Here is a 17,467-nt window from a genome sequence, read left to right as displayed (position 1 = left end):
AAAGCGGACGAGGACGTTCACCAGCAGAGCCAACAGGAGGGTCCTGCGCTTCATGTAGTATTTGTGGAGCTGCGTCCCTCGGTTGCTCTTCTTGGACGCTCCTGCGAGACATGTTTTTGTCACATGCTGGACTTCTTTTCACCAAAGACTCAAGTAAGAGCCTCAACTTCGACTTTCAAATCAGGGTTAAGGTTTCAAATTGGGATTAGGGTTTAAAACAAGGGTAAAAAATGAAGACAGGGTTAGGGTCTTAAATAATTATTTCAAATTAGGGCTTGAAGCCAAGGTTAGGGTTTCAAGCCAGGGTGAGGGTTTCAAGAAGGGTGAATTTGAAATCAGGGCTAAGGTCTTGATTTTCAGTTTAGGGTTTGAAACTAGGGCAAATGTATCCCTAATAAAACCAAACCCTACCAGATTTCTTGGATGCGGTGGACATGCCGCTGGAAAGTGGGTACGTGTTGATCCATCCCTGGCTGCTCTGCTGCGAGCGAGCGCTGGAGTCGACGTTACTGCGCATGTCGGCGGCATTCATCACCGACAAACTGTTCAGCGACGGATCCTGGTTGTCTGTCAGTCATCACATGAACGCGCATTTAGACCAAAACACAACAACAACACAACAACAGTCACAACATGGCACCATCCACATGAGTGATGATGGAGATGTTGAGCTTTACATGCCCGCCCTGAACCGCGCTTCCTCGACTCGCATGAACCACTGAACCAGTTCAATAGACCTTGGCATTGATTAAAAGAACTTTAAAGATATTAAATCGAACTGCAATGTTTGGTGTTCCACAAGGCTCTGCTCGTGAGCCTTTCAGGTTTAATGAACCACCAAACCAGTTCAATAAACCTTGGCATTGAATCGAAGAACTTTAAAGACATTCTATTGAACTGCAATGTGTTGTGTCCCACAAGGTTCTGCTTTAGAGCCTTTACCTTTTTTTTCAGTTTCCTCTGAACTGCGCCTCTCTTTTCAGGTCAAAGGGGACATATTATGGAAAACTGACATTTCAATAGCTTGTATACAAATATGCTACCGTTCACAAGGTTTGGGTCACTTAGCAATGTCTTCATTCTTTGAAGAAATGCAATTTTTTTTTTTAAATTAATCAGAAATACAGTCTAGCTATTATTGTAGTTAAAAAAACAGGGCTTTTCTTTCAAAAGTGAGGAATTTCTTTTAAGTGACCCCAAAACTTAGTAGTAGTATGTTTTTCATGAAAGACAAAATTGTCTGGGTGACCCCAAACTTTTGAATGGTAGTGTACTGTCATTGGGTCTCTGGAGTGCTAGCCCACAATTCTAGTGTGAAAATTATACAACCAATTAAATCTTTGCGATGTGACCACCACATATGCCGCACTAATTGACAAGTGTCATTGGGTGGTTTAGTGACAAAGTGCTGCCTCCACCAGTGAAAATACAAAAACTTCTGTTTTACTAGCCTTATCCCGGACCACACACTCCCATGAACCATGACACCACTTCAAAAAATCTAAGCATTGACTCAAATCATTTTAAGACAATAAATTGAACTGCAATTTGTGGTGTCCCACAAGGCTCTGCTTTTGAGCCCTTCCGGTTTCTTCAGTTTCCTCTAAACTACACCTCTCTATTCAGTTTAACGAGGATATATACAGGATAATGTTGACATTTGAATTGTTGATATACACATAGTTGGATCTCTGAAGTCCCTGCCCAGCTTTCCAGTGTGAAATGATTCAACTAATCAAATCATTTGCGCCGCATGAATAGATCCGCTACACTAGTTGAAATGTAACGGTAGCTTGGTGATGAAGTGCAGCCATGAGTGAAAATACAATCCACTTTTACTGGGCGTTGGCTTTTTTTCTACACACTCGCCTTATCCCAACCCTATAGCTCTGCTCACGGTCGTCGTGGCAACATGCCTCACTTGGCATTGGCCATGCACTAGAGGGGTGAGCAGTGGCTCATTTGAGTGCTGCAGCATCCACACATGATGGAGATGACGGAGGGATGAGTTTAGAATTTTTAAGGGTTTGACAATGAGTCTCTCTCAGGGGAGCGTCAGGAAATGATGAGAGGAGGATTCAGAAGCGCTGATGTTCAAGTTGTACTTTCTTGCACATTGATGAACTGAGGAGAAAGGGGGTTTGGCGGGGAGGCTGACATGATGAGGAGTAGTGCATCTCAATACAAATGACAAACTTGTGCTTTATTTCCCCACTGCTGCTCAAGGAATTTTACGGAATAAAGTGACCATTTTGAAGAGGAAAACCCGACTGTGATGAAACCCGAGGCCAAAAGCAGGAAAATGACCTACATACATTTCACTTACTGAATATCTACACCAGTATTTCCCAACCTTTACTGAGCCAAAGCACATACTGTATTTATTAGACAAATTTCACGACACACCACCAAACTAAAATGTCACAAAAAGTATTTCAACAGCACTAAAATTGTAATTTTGTCTCCATTTACTCGCAACTTTACTTTCTCAGTGTAAAATCTGTGCCCGTTAGCATGTTTCTGTCCGGTTGCAAAATCCAGTGAATTTGCAAACTTTCCATGGGAATTAATAGCAATAAATGGGAATAAACCAGGAATTTACTAATTGAAGGTAAGCTTTTAATAGGCAACTTAAATATAGTATATCCTGACTCGGGATGGGAATTCAAAATCTGTTGTTTTTGACACTTGTCACGATACATTGCTGGCATACATACGTGAACAAAGATATATTTGAAGTCAATAAATCCTACTTTTCAAACAAATGAACTCTCATGGCAAACAGTGGTCGGGAATTACTGATCTAGACGGTGTAGATCTATGAGCAGCACGGTGAGGACTGAGCAAAGCATCAAATTTGCCACGCGTACGTACACGCATGCTCCCGCCGCACGCCGCAGGCCGCCGCCACCGCTGAGGCTTACTTAAGATGGATATCGGAGAAGTGCTGGACACGATAAGCGATCCAAATATCCCGGCAGAGAGCGTGCTCGGGGCCGGGGTGGTACCAAGCTCACCGGGGGGCACCAGGTGGCACGCCGCCAGGTACTTCTTGTCCGACAGGATGCTGGCGTAGAAGCGGATGGTGACGCTGATGTCCTCGCGCAGGCGCTTGTCACCTTGGGTGGGAAACTTTGGAGACATGCTGCAGACGGAACACATGCCGGCCTTACTTCAGGTACGAGTCACTTATTTGTGTGCTTGTCGCATTTGCGGGAGATAAGGACCGGACCGAAGATAATTGATGCCCATTATAATTGCATTTTTTTAAAAAAGAAATGTTTTGGGGGTTTTTTAAACTCAAAAAAATTATCGTTTTTCAATAAGTAGCGGTCAATCATGTTTTCAAAAAAACACATTTCTTTGTTTTATTTTATATCGGAAGTTGTGTCATAACAAGAACAAATCACTAATAATTTACAAATGCATGTCTTAATTAGAAAAAATATGACACCATCAGAACAAAGGTGGCTTTAAGCATACCCGCATCAATCGTAATAAATGTCATTTATCACCCTTAGCAGAATGAATGCATGGACTCCAGCAAGCCACCAGAGCAAGAGCCAAACATTTTGCCTTCAGTTTTGCGGCGCAGTGTTGTCGCAATCATGAAACAACAACAAACATCATGAAATGGCTGGAACAACAGATTTCATTTTTGTGGCCTTGTGAGAGACCCAAGAGTGACTGTGTTTTCATTTTGGATTTGTGTGTTTGACTGTCCTGTTTGAGAAATGGCTGACAGTGCATTAGTGATTGTTTGGCTCTCCTTGCCCACATGCGAGGGCATTACAGTACCTTAACTGCTCGATTTTTGTTTTCATTTCACCCAGAATCTGATTTGTGTAACTCCAATTTTCTCCTAACTGGAAAGGTGGGTCGCTCGTAAGTGAAGGTACAACTTTAGTTACATGCGTGTACCTGAAGTAATCAAAGGCCGTGGAGTAGATCTTCTCTCTGAGCACGTTCCTAACGGTGGCGTTGGTTATGATGTCAGAGTGAAGTACAGCCAGGCCCAGCGTCAGCAGCCTGCAGCACAAAACAAAACACGCCAAACACACGTCAACACAAAGCACACATATAGTTGACGTTCCGTGGCTTTAAAAGGCGGAGCCTGGCCTCGTGAGTGATGTGGCCGTCAGCAAATGAAAGTAAAGAGCTGGCTGACCCGTTAGCCAGTCTGCGTGTTGAGTGACTCGGCTTGAGTCGCGGCCACGGGCAGCTCGTGGATGATGCGCTTATAACGTGTGCGACTGCACGAACATAAGTCCGTGTGGAAAAATGATCCCGGCGAAGAATCGAGGCACAGATTTTGACCTTTTTTTTTGTGATCGAATTACTGTATTCTGGTTGTTTACTCGATGAAGCGTCGCTGCCCCTTACTATTTACTCTTCATGATTTCCATCAATTAAAATATTCCGAGCAAAACGTGTATAGTAAAAACTGTACGTATTGTAGTGTCTGTGCAGCATGTGCCTTGAAGAGGGGGTGGCATGTAAGTGTCTTGGCGTGAGGTGTGGCTGACAGCAGTTCCTGTGTCAGTGTTTTAATGTTCTGGCATTCAATGGAAGGCTGAAAGGTGCATCCCGACTGTGAAAAGTCTACATTAAAAAGCCCAAAAGATTGCTAGAAACGGCAGAATTAGGCCAGAGAGCGGGGGAGCTCCACGTTACACAACCTGAAGCGAGGTCCGATGGCGGCGACGTGGCGGTTGAGGTTACTCTTCGCCCCGCCCACGTTGAGAGACAGCGAGCGCTGGAGCAAACTACAGAAGATCTCCACCTGGTCGGCACTGGAGTACTTGGCTATCTCGAACCTCTGCACCAGAAACTGCGTACGAAGCGACGGAAAGCGTGAGGCGGAAGAAAGGATAAGGTGGCGCTACAAGAGGCCGACGGGCGGACCTCGATCCAGATGTGGTGCGGGGTGACGTCAGGCGGGCAGGGGACGGGCTGGCTCTCCTCAGACGCCGCCAGGGGGTCGGCCTCCTGCTGGGCGTCGGAGAACAAGCCCATCTTCAGCTCCACCGTCATCTGCCACGCTCCCGCCATCTCCCGCATGAACTGCAACGCACAAGGACAGCGGTGCCTTGGCTGACGAGTTTAATTTAACCCCAAAGACCCATAAATTGGGGTACTTGTGAGTCAAGGTGCCACTGTATTTACACTTAAGGACACAAAAAAGGAGACTTTATTTGATTTTTGTACCGGTACTTCCACACCAACACGTGCAGCCAGCAGCCATTCCCAGCAGGCGATGGCCGTCTCCATGCCGTGCTCGGTGAACATCTTGAGAGGAGACCAGCAGAGGTGGTGCAGCAGCTGGGGGTCGCATTCTACACCCACACCACACACACACACACACACACACACACACACACGATCATCAGATCTTATGCGAGGAGCAAATGTGGTGTAGAGCAGAGGTTCTCACACTTGTCGGGTCCTTTAGGCCTTTTCAAACTGCACTTGCTCAGTGTGAAAGGTCACAAAGAAAACTGCCGCCCGTTGCGTTGTGGTCATTGCGGACGATGCCCATATAAGGAAGCGCTGACGTAGCAACCTACAAGGAAGTCGGGACGCGTACCTCACTGGGTGGACCGCAACTCGGGAATATGCATTTGTCATTGTTGGGGGGGAACGTTCACATTTTGAGGAGTAGGAGTTGACGCAGCAGCAAAAAAAATAAAAAAATCGATCATTTTTCTTTTGTCCCAAACTTTGCCAAAATAGCAGTCAGAAATCACGGCGCCAGCCCCTGTCCGATTGAAGGAGCTTTCTGCCATCGCCGCGACACGGCCCGGGACTCGAACATTTTTCTGTTCAAGGGCGTGACGCAGAGAGTGAGCGGCCTACTGCGTTGCCGCGCCACGGCAAAACGCACCGCCGCCCCCTCAGCGCATACACCATGAATGGGAAAGTCAAGGGCGTCAGACGCTTTGCCAAGTGCAGTGTGAAAAGGCCTATACAAAGGAGAAATCTGTCTATAGAACTCTTCTTAATCCTTACGATAATTCAACATAAATACCTAGTGTACCCCTAAATGTCACAGGAATTAAAAAGTTGCCTATTTTTGAGAAAAATAGACAAGTAACAAACGAAAACATACAAAAGTAGTGCTTTGCCATCATTTTGTGGCATTTTGGTAACAACGAACTATGTTGAAGTGAGTTGTAGAACTTCATTTACACAAAAGAAGTGCTTTGCCATTATCTTGTGGCATCTTGGTGCCAAGGAACTATGTTGAAGTGAGTTGATGCAGGAATGTGGCACTTATGGGATCATACGTCACAATCATATCAGCGCTTAAGGAATTCGTCAACTATGTTTGTTGATTTGCACGCCGGTCATTTGTAAAGACCCACACTTTAAAAAAACTTAAATTAAAAAATAAACCAATACAACATTTCAAAATATTTTTCGGACCCCCAAGCTGTGGCTCGCAGACCCGTCGGAGTCGAGGGCCCCCAGTTTGAGAAGCGCGAGTATCGAGGATGATGATCAGTGCACCTTTGCTGCTGATGAGCAATGCGGCCAGCTTGAACATTGCCTCAGTGAAGCCTTCGGGTTGGGCCAAGTCCAGAGCCTCTCCCATCTGCTTGACCATCAGCCGGCCCAGGTCCGGCTGGCCCCGCACCGCCTGGGCGAAGTGGATCATGCCCGATACCTACAGACAGGAAATGAGGAACAATCAGCCTCGGGCTCGGAGGTGCGTTGTGGTGATCGACGGACGGTCTGCTGACCTCTCCTGCGTATCTGTTCCTCAGGTTGAGGGAGGCCATGAAGTTGGAGTAGTCCTTCTTCACGCAGGCTGGCCTCTCCGTCAACTGAGTGGACTGCAGGGAGACGTAAGGAATGACATTATTAATTCCAGACAAATACGAGGGAAATCTGGAAAACGGGCCATGACACCCCTTTTTCTCGTCATGGCGAATCCTTGAAATCATCATCGAATTTTAGAATTGTTTTTTTTTTTTTTTTTTTCCATCGAATTTTGAAGCCACACATTAGACAAAAACCTTCACAATTTAGCATCGACCATCTGTCTAGGATGGTTGCCTGAGACTGGGGCTCACTTTGGCAAATTCCCTCATGAGAGTTGCTCAAAGTATGAGCCTTGGATTTTGCACAAATTGGCTGCCTCAAACCAAAAGGGCCGACTTCCTGTTCGATCCTGTAATGATAGTCCATCCATCCATCCATCCATCCAGCCATCCATTATTTGAGCCGCTTATCCTCACTAGGGTTGCGGGAGAGCTGGAGCCTATCCCAGCAGGAGGCAGGGTACACCCTGAACTGGTTGCCAGCCAATCGCAGGGCACGACTATTCACACTCACATTCACACCTACGGGCAATTTAGAGTATTCAATGAACCTACCATGCATGTTTTGGGGGATGTGGGAGGAAACCGGAGTGCCTGGAGAAAACCCACACAGGCACGGGGAGAACCTGCAAACTCCACACAGGCGGGGCCGGGGATTGAACCCCCGTCCTCAGAACGATGAGGCAGACGCTCGAACCAGTCTTCCACCGTGCCGCCTAATGATAGTCATGTCCACCAAATTTCCTGTCAACTGGTCAATGTGGTTCTAAGGTGTCCCACAAGGCTCTCTTCTTGATACTTTACACTCTTACATTTACTTTGAACCGCAACTATCAATTCAATTTAAAGCAGACAATGACGCCAAACGAATCATTGGTCATGAACAAAGCAAACCACTGAGTGTTTGGGACCGACCCCTAGCGTGGTGCTCTGTCGGTTAAAGCCAGCAAAGTGCAGGATGCTCTCCGTGGCCATGGCCAGGCCCGTGTGCTGCGACAGACCCGACACCCAGTTCTGATGTTTGTTCAAGTACTCCTTGAAAAGAAGGAAAGACGGCTTAAGACAATGTTACCTACAAAACATACGTGTGGCCGCTAGAAAATGAGTGGCATGAATCCCTCGCTGTGAACATCCACAGGGTCCATGTTGTTACCTGCAGGTGGGACTTGGTGACAGACGGAGCCCATTTCATGGCTTCCTTCAGGATTTCTCCACAGCGAGCAGCAAAATCCTTTACGATGCTCTACAATCAGAGAGGCACATTAGAGAGGATGACAGCAATGAATATGTGAACTAATGAAGAGGACAATTTGCAGTTATGTGGTGGAGGTCTTTATACAGTATACTGGACATATGCAGATCCGCGTCACATTTTCTTTGGGATTTCATGTCCTTAATGCTTTCTGCTTTGTTAGTTTGAGTAGAGAATGTTTGGTTTTCCGATCAAGTACTCACTAGTAGAACACCATCTCCAGCCGGCAGGAATATGAAGTATACTTGTAAAAGCAATCATGTGTAAAGTCCCTTTGAAATAAAACAAAAAGGATCAAATACAATAAAAGCAGCTCACCTCTCTGGCTTCATAGGTATCGGGAACGGTTATCCTGTACGGAGTGTCCGGAATGTCATAGTAAGGTTGGTCCTTGTGGATGTCCTGCAGCGGAAATGTGAACGTGAGCATGACAAGGACATTCTTATCCGTCTATCAGTCATTCTTGCCATTTTCAATTGCCAATCAAAAATCAAAAGAGGAAAAAGTGACCAATTATTTTGTCATTTGTTTTTGAATCCAAACCACCCCGGAAAAAAAAAAATCCCGCTTTTTCGTACTTCAGTAAAGTGTGTCCTTGATATGATACAGTTGATGGATCCTTTGACGGACGGTAGTCATTGACCAGACTGATCGTGGTAGCCAACAAGCTAACGGTAGCTTTACTAATGGTCGTTACCAAACCTTGACAAAAGGTTAGGCTAAGTCATTTTTAACCTACTATCACAATACAATAAAAATACCAATGTCCTTGCTAAAAAATGTTTTTCTTTACGTATGTCATCCAGGTCACGGGAATCCATTGGGTTTTTCCCGAAAACGTTAAAATCTGACTTTGGCAACTACGCTATTGAAATAACAAAATAATCAGACACATTTACATTTTTTGAACGCCATGGGAAAATAGAAAAAAAAAAACTCATTCGAATCACGAGTGATTCAATCGAAAGGAGCTACGCTGTGGTGGTGACTTACGGCGCTGAGCGAGAGCGAGAGCGTCTGCAGGATGTCCAGCATGGTCTTCAGCACACGGCCGCTCCACAGCAGGTGAGGGAAGCTGCGGACGAAGCCAAAGAGGACAGACATTAAGTTGGCAGAAGGATTTGGCGGGCGAGGCCGCGCCATCTGTCTGTCTGTCTGTCCATACTCACGTTTCGGCCAGCCCGGACAAATATTTATCGGCCACTCTGCGGATCCTCTTGTGAATGTGATTGAAGTTGACCAACAGGAACTGGGCGTGGCGCTCCAGCTCCTCTTCGTGCGCTTTGGTTTTTGCCTGAAAAAAGGAAACATACTCTTGATATCAGTGCCGGAGTATCAGCACTAATCAACGCCATTCGAGACAACTAGGGATGCAAGTCATAATTCATTTCATAATCGATGAATCTGCGGATAATTGGGCAGGTTTTAGCCACGCCCAAAAAGTGAAATGGTTAAAAAAAACGCTACAGCTCCACAACTGACTATTACACAGTTCTCCATCTTTGCACGTTTTCAGCAATTATTTGTGCAAGGGATTTAGAAAGAAATATCGGAATTGACTTTACAGGATTGTTAAACTAATGTGAGGATGTAAGAGGAGAAATATCATGTTTTGCGTGATCTTACTTTCTCAATCATCATTTGCAGGAAGACTTCAAAGACTTTGTCGCTGACAGCGACTACACACTGCATCATGCCTGCGAGCGACACGACACAATCCAACAAATGTTTGGTGCATCAATATTTTGTGGCTTGAAAATGTGCGCTTACCCGATTTGTCCTTCTGGATGGCTCGGTCCTCAAAGTAGCGGAACATGACCTGGAAGCGTTCCGAGTCCAGCGAATTCAGCATCCTGATGGTAAACAACACGACAGTGACTTTCAAGTCCGTCAGGCTCAGAGACGTGTGCGCACCCACCTCATGTATTCCAGCCTGTAAACAGACAGCAGATACGTGGACATGGCGAAGTCCAGCTTGTTGATGAGCGCGGCGCCCTCTGGAGGCGGGTCCAGCAGGTTGATGATGGTGCCGCGCAGCTCGTTCAGCTCCGCCTGGGGCGAAAAAAGCGAGGCGGTCAAGTCGTGTCAACGAGTACGAGAGGCACGTGTCGACTGGAGTGTTCACGTCATCATACCGGCGTGACCGTGTCGTTCTTGAGCGCAGAGTTGTACTGCAGCTCGGAGCGGAGAGGCTCGCCGCTCGGGAACGTCAGCAGCGGCGATTTGGTGGCGATCTCGCACACGCCCTCGTACCACTCTTCAGGCCACAGACCTACGATATCGTGGGGAGGCGCAGTCTTTATAAGGGAAACCAAGAAGACGAGGAACAGAGTCTTACCTGAGCCTTCCACAGCGAAGCCCATGACCACAGAGTAGAGCCAAAAGTCCCTGAAGAGCTTCTGCAGGCGTGGTTTGGCCTCCTTGATCGGTGGCAACCTTTTTGTCAGCTGATCACGAAAGAAATAGGTGGTTGAAACGTGGCAGCGTTTGGACAAAAAAAGTTTGTCCTTGAAGGACGCCTGGAAATGCCTGAACAGAGCGGAGCATAAAACGACCAATATGGCTGACTTCCTGTGTCTGTTGGGGCAAGGCTTCAAGACTTTTTTGTGGTTCTACCCACGACAGACACGTCTACCAAATTTCATGTTGCCAAGTCAAAGTGACTGCAGGGGCTGAATTTTCAAAGAATTCTGGGGGCGCTACCGACTTTGTTGAGTTTCTGAGAAAGCCCTCTCAACGGGGATTTATTTGTCCTGATGTTAACGACGACACGCAAGCGGAGCAATTTCAAGATGGCCTTCCTGTGGTGCTCAGGCCCTAAATAGCACTGCAGACACATTCCAGCTAATGCCAACTTCAAGTCTCACCACTGCGATGACCGGGATGAGGACGCCCAGGTTGCCAGCACTGCTCGATGCCTGCAGAATAACACAATATAACACGAGGATGACAAAAGCGACCAAAACATGTCTTCCACTAGAAATAAAAACTCAATTCAAGTGTGCATTTCATGTTTATGGTTCGAACTGAACAAGAACAATAAAGCGGTGAGCGCGGTAAGGTGTCGCGATCAAATCAAAGCGGACCTTGAGAGCCGGGCCTTTGTCCGCCGCCCGCTCGCTGGCCCTCTTGCCCTCCAGGCCCAGCTGGACGAAAAGCTCCAGCAGGTTGACCAGCAGCTCGTCCACCATCTGCTCGGCCTGCAGGTTGGCCGCGATGTTGCCCAGAGCGTTGATGACGGCCAGTGAGCAGTGTCTGCGCACACGGGACACCACGGCCGTGTCATCCGGGACGACATAACCGAGCGCTTCAAATCATTTCCTATCCGATTACTTGATCACTCCACTCAAATCAAAGTTTGAGAACCACTGCCCTAACCTAGAAGTATCTCACAAAGCAACAAAGGCCACCTGTATCCGTGGTCCTTGTAGTCCTTGGTGGAGTAGACCATGGAGCTGGCCTTGACGCTGATCTGCTGGAACAAATTCCACACTTCCTGGTAGATGTATTGCTGGAGGGACACAACACAACAAGCACGTCAGCACATTAGCTCTTGGCAAGCGGCACCGGGGGCTTTTAGCCGAGACACTCGCATTGCCCGTGATGACCATGCAGCCCAGCTGGTCGATGATGAGCACGTCCAGCTGCGACGGCGGCTGGCAGAACTTCTGCTGCAGGATCTGTAGGATGGGCTCCATCACGCGGGGGGTGTCCCGCAGGGCCACGGCGATGTGGCCCAGAGCCCGGATGGTGTGGTCCGGGATTAAGTGAGCGTCCCTGAGCCACACGGGAGAGCGAGCGTGAGTTTGGATTCTTCACGAGAGGACGTCAAACAGATCTTCACCTACTTGTCGTTCTCCTGGGAGATGTAGAGACGATTGGACAGGCTGGCCAGGAAGGCTTCTACAATAACGTTATCCATAGTCAGCCCCGCCTTCAGACACCTGCGGGGGAAACGACCCCAAGCATGACCTCTGGCCGCGTGGGCTGGATCCCGGACGTGCCGGTGTATGCGCTGCGCGCGTGAGACCTCACCTGCAGATGTTATCGATGGAGATGTCCCTCAGCTGTTCGTACATGGAGGGCTGGCTCTTCTTGCTTCCTGGGTTCGTGCTGAGGGTGGACTGGGAGTGCTCGTTGGTCACGTGGATCTTGATCTCCCCGCCTCCTTGAGGAATCAGAATCATCTTTATTTTGCGGAGTATGTCCGAAAAACACACAAGCAATTTGTCTCCGGTAGTTGGAGCCGCTCAAGTACGACAATTGACAGAGAACACTTTGTAGACATCAAGATATTGAGAAAAAAAAAAAAAACAGTCACTGAGCAATAAAGGGTTAATAGTTATCTGGTAAATGCCGGTACAATTTTTTTATGTTTTTTTGACAATTGTGCAAAAAGATGCAGAGGCCTCTAGCACTTAGAGCACTTGGAATGACTCATCTCGCAATAGTCCGGTGCAGTGAGCATTGTGCAAAGGGCGCCGAGAGCGGTTTAAAGTGACGAGTAGCGCGATCATCTGGGACAGTGTCGATTGTGCCAATGTTGCAGATGCTCCTCAGTCAGTGTGCAAATGGCGCAGATGCTACTCTGGCATGAGTGGCCAGTATTGGATATGCAACCACAGATATGCAAATAGTGCAGCGTGGCGAGACGTCTACAGTGAGTGCACGAGCAATGTATCATTGGCCCCACAGAAAAGTGACAACAGAATGACGAGAGAGGAGGGTTTTAGCGCAGAGGGATCCGCCGCTCACCGGGAGCGCACTGGCTGTGGTACTTGTACAGCTTGACCAGGACCGGAGAGGGCACCACCAGGAAGTCCCTCAGCGACGTGGTGACGGAGTGGGCCACCACCGGGAAGCGCTCGCACAGGCGACCCAAGCCCTGGACACGCATTCAAAACACGAAAGATCACACGCATTCATTCGCAGGAGATCGTCAGAGTGTTCCGAACGGACAAGCGGCGGGCGGGGAGCACCGTCTCCCGGCACGGCCAGCCGCCGATTTCGAGCACTATACAGCGAATAGGGAGCGACTCCCAACAGGGCCAAGTACTTTCAACGTGGGGAGTCGGTTAGCGCTTGTTACCTGCAGGCAGCAGATGAGGAGAGGCATATGCGCGATGATGACTTTACTGGAGGTCTTGGACTGCAGCTTCTCCGACAGCTTGCCGCAAAGGTTCTCGGCTCCTGCGGATTGCGTGAAAGAGAGCCAAAATGAGCTTCGGTCGCCTCCCGCCAGCCGGCGGGCGAAGGCTCTCACCCTGCTCCTCGGTGACGGCCCACACCATCAGGTCCACGCAGGCGGCGTTGGCCTGGCAGCGCAGCTTGAGCGGGCTCAGCTCGCTCTGAAGGTACTCGACGTCGCGCAGGATCCTCTGCAGCTCCGACTGGCTGCTGCTGAACTGCTCCAGCACAAAGTCGTGCACCTCCTTCACAAAGTCCGTCTGGAGGTCTTTTGGTGGAGGACGGGCAGAATACCGACGTGAGGCGAAGAAGAACGGAGGAGGGCAACGACTTACCTTTCAGGTTGTACAGGGTGTCTCTGAGCATTTTGAATATGGCGACGTAGAGAGGGTCACTGAAGGTTTTGTAGTACACGTGAAGACCGGGACTCAACTTGGAAAGGAACACAACATTTATTGCATGATTTCAAACACAGCCTCTCTCTTCATTCTTGGTGTCAATAGTTATTACAGTGACTCGCCATTGGCAAACTAAAACTAAAAGTATTTGCTGACAATTGCACCTTTTTTTCCCGAACAAATTCAAGTCGTATCTCAAGGCACCACTCAACTATTTCAATAACAGTGAAGCAGCAGTCATACCTCCAACAGTTCTGCCAAGGTTTCATCCAGCGACTTTAAAAACGACTCCGAGACCATTTCTTCCACCTGTTGAAGACGACGACGCGTCATATTAAGACGTGCGTTGGCACGCGCGCACACGTTGGTGCGTGGCGCGTGCCCACCATGTGCAGAAGCTGCCTGAGCGTGTCCAGGGGGACGCGGAACTCTCCGCAGCTGCTGCCGGTGAAGAGAGGCGAGACGGAGAAGCTGGAGCTGATGGTGGAGAAGTAGTAGTCCGGGTCCACGGAGCTGCCGTCGGGAAGGTACGAGCCTGGGCGACATTTTTGGGGGGGGTCAATTAAGCGGCGGGCATTGCCGCATTATGAGTGATAGTAGATCGAAACAGCGCCGCTCACCTTCAAAGTACGGCGCCGACGGGCCCGCCGGGGAGCTCGGGGTCAGCCCCGTCCTCTCGGGACTGGCCTGACAACAAATGATTGAACAACGGCGACAATGCGTCCGCCGCATTTTTTCTTAGCCACATGACGCCGCTTCCGCTACAAAAAGTCAACTCTCCGAGATGAAATATGGAAAAGGACAAAATGTGGCTGTTCTTTGAATGTCAATATAGTTTTGCACAGGCAAGGTTTGTGTAAGAGTATTTCATTGAATTCAAACATTTTTTTCTTTAAAAATCTTAAACTGTACATACCGGAAAATAATCTATGGAAACTTGTTTTTGAGAAATCTTACCAAGTCAAATGTTCCTGTGTAATTCTTTTTGTTCTGTGTTTAGTTTTACAGTTAAGTCCAACTTGGGTGTCAATCAGGGAGGCAGACGAACACACGTCACGCTTACTGCAAGCAATCTACGCTGCGTTTGGGGTGCTTTCACGCACACACCGCACCACTTGGCACATCAATTGTTTTGGTTTTTTCAATTACCGTTAGGGTGAATAATCGAAATCACGATTACATTTCATTTAATCACATAGACCTACTATGTGTTTACATTTTATTTATTTTTTTAAACCTTGCCATGTCAAAAATTCCCTTCTGTGTGTGCCTGTGTGTATGTGTGTATATATATATATATATATATATATATATATATAATTGTTGTTTCTTTTTTTGCTCATTACATGACTTTTTTTCAGGCCCATCCAGTTTGTACCTGTTGAGACACGGAGGACACGGAGGAGCTCTTGTGCCTCATCGTGTCCCCCGGGCACACTGTGAGGAAGGAGCTGGGCAGGATGGAGCGGAAGTCATTGAAGGAACGTCGGCGCGCGGCGTCGCTGTCGTCCGCCGCCGTCAGGGGGGGCGCCGCCGGCCGCGGGAACAGCTTGGACAGCAGCGGCTCGTCCGTGTTGCTGTAGCGGCCGAAGGCGCGCGCCACGCCCAGCAGGGCGGGGACCGTGTGGCGACACGTGTACTCGAAGTAGGGCGGCCCTGAGAGCGGAGTCGAAAGTCAGGAAAAAAACGGAAGCCTGGTCGACGGCGGGAAGCGTGCGAATCACCTTTATCGCGACACTGCGGATTCTTGCACAAGTCTTGCAGAATTTGCATAACGTCCATGATGGTCTCCAGGATCTGACGCAATAATTACAGCATCGCAACCACATACAGTCATAACACACGTGGTATCTACACACTTACATACAAACAAACACACATACACAGACACGCAGATACACACGGACAGACATACACAAACAATTGGACGCGCGAATGATTGGGATACACAAACACACGGACACAGATGTGCACAAATACAAACATGGAAACAAACACAGACAGACACATACACGGTCATACACGCTTGAACAAACATGAACGTTCACAAAAAACACAAAGGAACACACACGCACAAACACAAACATGGGAACAAACACTAGTTCACACACACAAATACTACAAAAAAAACAAACACACACAACCAGACACACGGACATACAAACAGACAGAAAAAACGCACAAACAAGGACACAGACATCCACACGCACGCGCCTGTCAGGCACATACGGACACGCATGCACACACACACACACACACACACAGACCAACAGACACACATTCACACCTGTCCACGCAACGTTTCATCTCGCTGGGCAACGTCAGAGAGCAACGTGACGAGACAGAAGCTGAAGTTCTCGGCAACAGGAAGTATCCCTGCGGGACGGAGGTGCATAGCGCGTAAACGTGTCGGATATTTGAAGAAAAAGGCTGCAAGCCACCACAATGCGGCAAAAGTGAAGTGCGGTGAATACTTTCCAGATATTACCTCGTCCTTTGCATTCCGAGCTCTCCTCAATCCACTGCACTCTCGGAAGTCCTTTGAGCAGACCGAGAAGGTAGGGCACGATGGCGTCTTTGTGCTGCAACGACACGGCGGCGTCCCGTTAGCGACAAAACGAGTGCGTCGTGGTCTTAACAGTCGCGGCGGTGCGGCGCCCACCTGCAGGTCGGACTCCACCAAGAAGATGCCCAGCGCCAGCACGGCGTCCCGCCGCCTCTCGTCCAGCTGGAACACCCCTCGCACGTCCACGGGACACATGCATTGTAACTTCTGCACCTGCGAGCGCGACGCACTTTGATGACGACGCGTAGACCGCGACGCACCCCTTGTTCATCGTGTAATTTCACGGCCGCGACGAGGAATCGAATACCTCAAATAATTCAGTTCCTGAAAGTCACGATAATAAGTGACACCCACTTCCCCGCCTTTCTGTGACTCTTCCAGTCTGTGTTGCAACCTGGTCAGTGGCCACTTCCCCGTGAGTACAGCGCTTCCTGTTTGAAGCCTCAGCTGTGGCCGGTGGCCGCCAAGCTTCAAGTGTCACAGAATGTCATTAGCAGGTTGTAAAAGATAGACTGGAAGAGTCACAGAAAGGCATACGAGTGGACTTCCGGTTCAGAATTTTGCCCTTTAGCTTCTTGCTATCAAACAGCAAGATGTGCAAAAAGTACTGAAACATTGAACATTTGGACGTGCATTCAAAAGTTAAGAGATGGTCAAATTAAGTTTGCCTGTAGAGGTTCTAGTCCATGCTTAGGTTCATCCTGATGTTTCAATTGATTTTTTTTTTTTTTTTTTACTTTTCCCAGTTTATTAATTTTAGTGGCAGAAACAACAAATTATTACACAATACCTTCATTAGGCTCACGTTTAGATTCCTATGTAGTGCAACATAGACACATAGCTTTGTTATTAGTGGTTGACCCGAGTCATAATTATGAGATAGTATTTCATTATTGTAAGATAGTACCTAGTAATTACGTGTTAGCAGCTCATAATTATAATAATTAAGACTTGCTTTGTTTTAACTGTAATCATGAATTGTCTCATCTACTCCAGTAAAAATACATTTGTTTTACATTTCCTCGTGTTTGTTTTTTAAAACCGGTGGAAACATGGAAGCCTGTAATAATATGAATTGTTCCATGTAAATTACTTCTACCGGTTGTTGTTTTTAACTGGCTGAAAAGTAGTATTATTGAGATATTCATAATTATCAGAAAAGTATGTCAAAACACACAAGGAACACCCTTGTACTCGAGTACATAGTAGAATTATGACTCAAATCAAGCACCAATAACAA

The 17,467-nt window shown here is 47.9% G+C and overlaps 1 protein-coding gene across 7 annotated transcripts in view; it reads right to left on the bottom strand.

Moving 5' to 3' along the window:
- Nucleotides 1–17,467, bottom strand: part of pi4kaa (phosphatidylinositol 4-kinase, catalytic, alpha a) — a 30,294-nt gene that overhangs the window by 11,863 nt on the left and 964 nt on the right. For 3 of the 7 annotated variants that reach the window (XM_061697741.1, XM_061697744.1, XM_061697747.1), the window contains exons 2-38: nucleotides 16,324–16,440; nucleotides 16,150–16,243; nucleotides 15,949–16,037; nucleotides 15,386–15,458; nucleotides 15,040–15,317; nucleotides 14,282–14,348; nucleotides 14,048–14,196; nucleotides 13,905–13,970; nucleotides 13,599–13,695; nucleotides 13,340–13,531; nucleotides 13,166–13,266; nucleotides 12,832–12,961; nucleotides 12,112–12,244; nucleotides 11,925–12,020; nucleotides 11,670–11,853; nucleotides 11,487–11,587; nucleotides 11,163–11,331; nucleotides 10,944–10,994; nucleotides 10,415–10,523; nucleotides 10,212–10,348; nucleotides 9,995–10,128; nucleotides 9,847–9,929; nucleotides 9,703–9,773; nucleotides 9,246–9,370; nucleotides 9,070–9,151; nucleotides 8,395–8,478; nucleotides 7,978–8,067; nucleotides 7,740–7,859; nucleotides 6,744–6,836; nucleotides 6,511–6,667; nucleotides 5,209–5,336; nucleotides 4,906–5,064; nucleotides 4,680–4,831; nucleotides 3,922–4,029; nucleotides 2,925–3,145; nucleotides 412–567; nucleotides 22–101 (exon numbers count right to left, since the gene is read on the bottom strand). In XM_061697741.1, coding sequence (XP_061553725.1) covers nucleotides 22–101; nucleotides 412–567; nucleotides 2,925–3,145; nucleotides 3,922–4,029; nucleotides 4,680–4,831; nucleotides 4,906–5,064; nucleotides 5,209–5,336; nucleotides 6,511–6,667; nucleotides 6,744–6,836; nucleotides 7,740–7,859; nucleotides 7,978–8,067; nucleotides 8,395–8,478; nucleotides 9,070–9,151; nucleotides 9,246–9,370; nucleotides 9,703–9,773; nucleotides 9,847–9,929; nucleotides 9,995–10,128; nucleotides 10,212–10,348; nucleotides 10,415–10,523; nucleotides 10,944–10,994; nucleotides 11,163–11,331; nucleotides 11,487–11,587; nucleotides 11,670–11,853; nucleotides 11,925–12,020; nucleotides 12,112–12,244; nucleotides 12,832–12,961; nucleotides 13,166–13,266; nucleotides 13,340–13,531; nucleotides 13,599–13,695; nucleotides 13,905–13,970; nucleotides 14,048–14,196; nucleotides 14,282–14,348; nucleotides 15,040–15,317; nucleotides 15,386–15,458; nucleotides 15,949–16,037; nucleotides 16,150–16,243; nucleotides 16,324–16,440 — 4,476 coding nt within the window. Of the gene's footprint in view, nucleotides 1–21; nucleotides 102–411; nucleotides 568–2,924; nucleotides 3,146–3,921; nucleotides 4,030–4,679; nucleotides 4,832–4,905; nucleotides 5,065–5,208; nucleotides 5,337–6,510; nucleotides 6,668–6,743; nucleotides 6,837–7,739; nucleotides 7,860–7,977; nucleotides 8,068–8,394; nucleotides 8,479–9,069; nucleotides 9,152–9,245; nucleotides 9,371–9,702; nucleotides 9,774–9,846; nucleotides 9,930–9,994; nucleotides 10,129–10,211; nucleotides 10,349–10,414; nucleotides 10,524–10,943; nucleotides 10,995–11,162; nucleotides 11,332–11,486; nucleotides 11,588–11,669; nucleotides 11,854–11,924; nucleotides 12,021–12,111; nucleotides 12,245–12,831; nucleotides 12,962–13,165; nucleotides 13,267–13,339; nucleotides 13,532–13,598; nucleotides 13,696–13,904; nucleotides 13,971–14,047; nucleotides 14,197–14,281; nucleotides 14,349–15,039; nucleotides 15,318–15,385; nucleotides 15,520–15,948; nucleotides 16,038–16,149; nucleotides 16,244–16,323; nucleotides 16,441–17,467 lie in introns of those variants that run through there. The other 4 variants (XM_061697745.1, XM_061697743.1, XM_061697746.1 and 1 more) reach the window with 4 other exon arrangements.

This window comes from Phycodurus eques, chromosome 15 (genome assembly GCF_024500275.1).
Source record: "Phycodurus eques isolate BA_2022a chromosome 15, UOR_Pequ_1.1, whole genome shotgun sequence".
Taxonomy (NCBI): Eukaryota; Metazoa; Chordata; class Actinopteri; order Syngnathiformes; family Syngnathidae; genus Phycodurus; species Phycodurus eques.
Note: the sequence above shows the minus strand (reverse complement) of the source record. Positions and strands in the feature narration are given on the sequence as shown.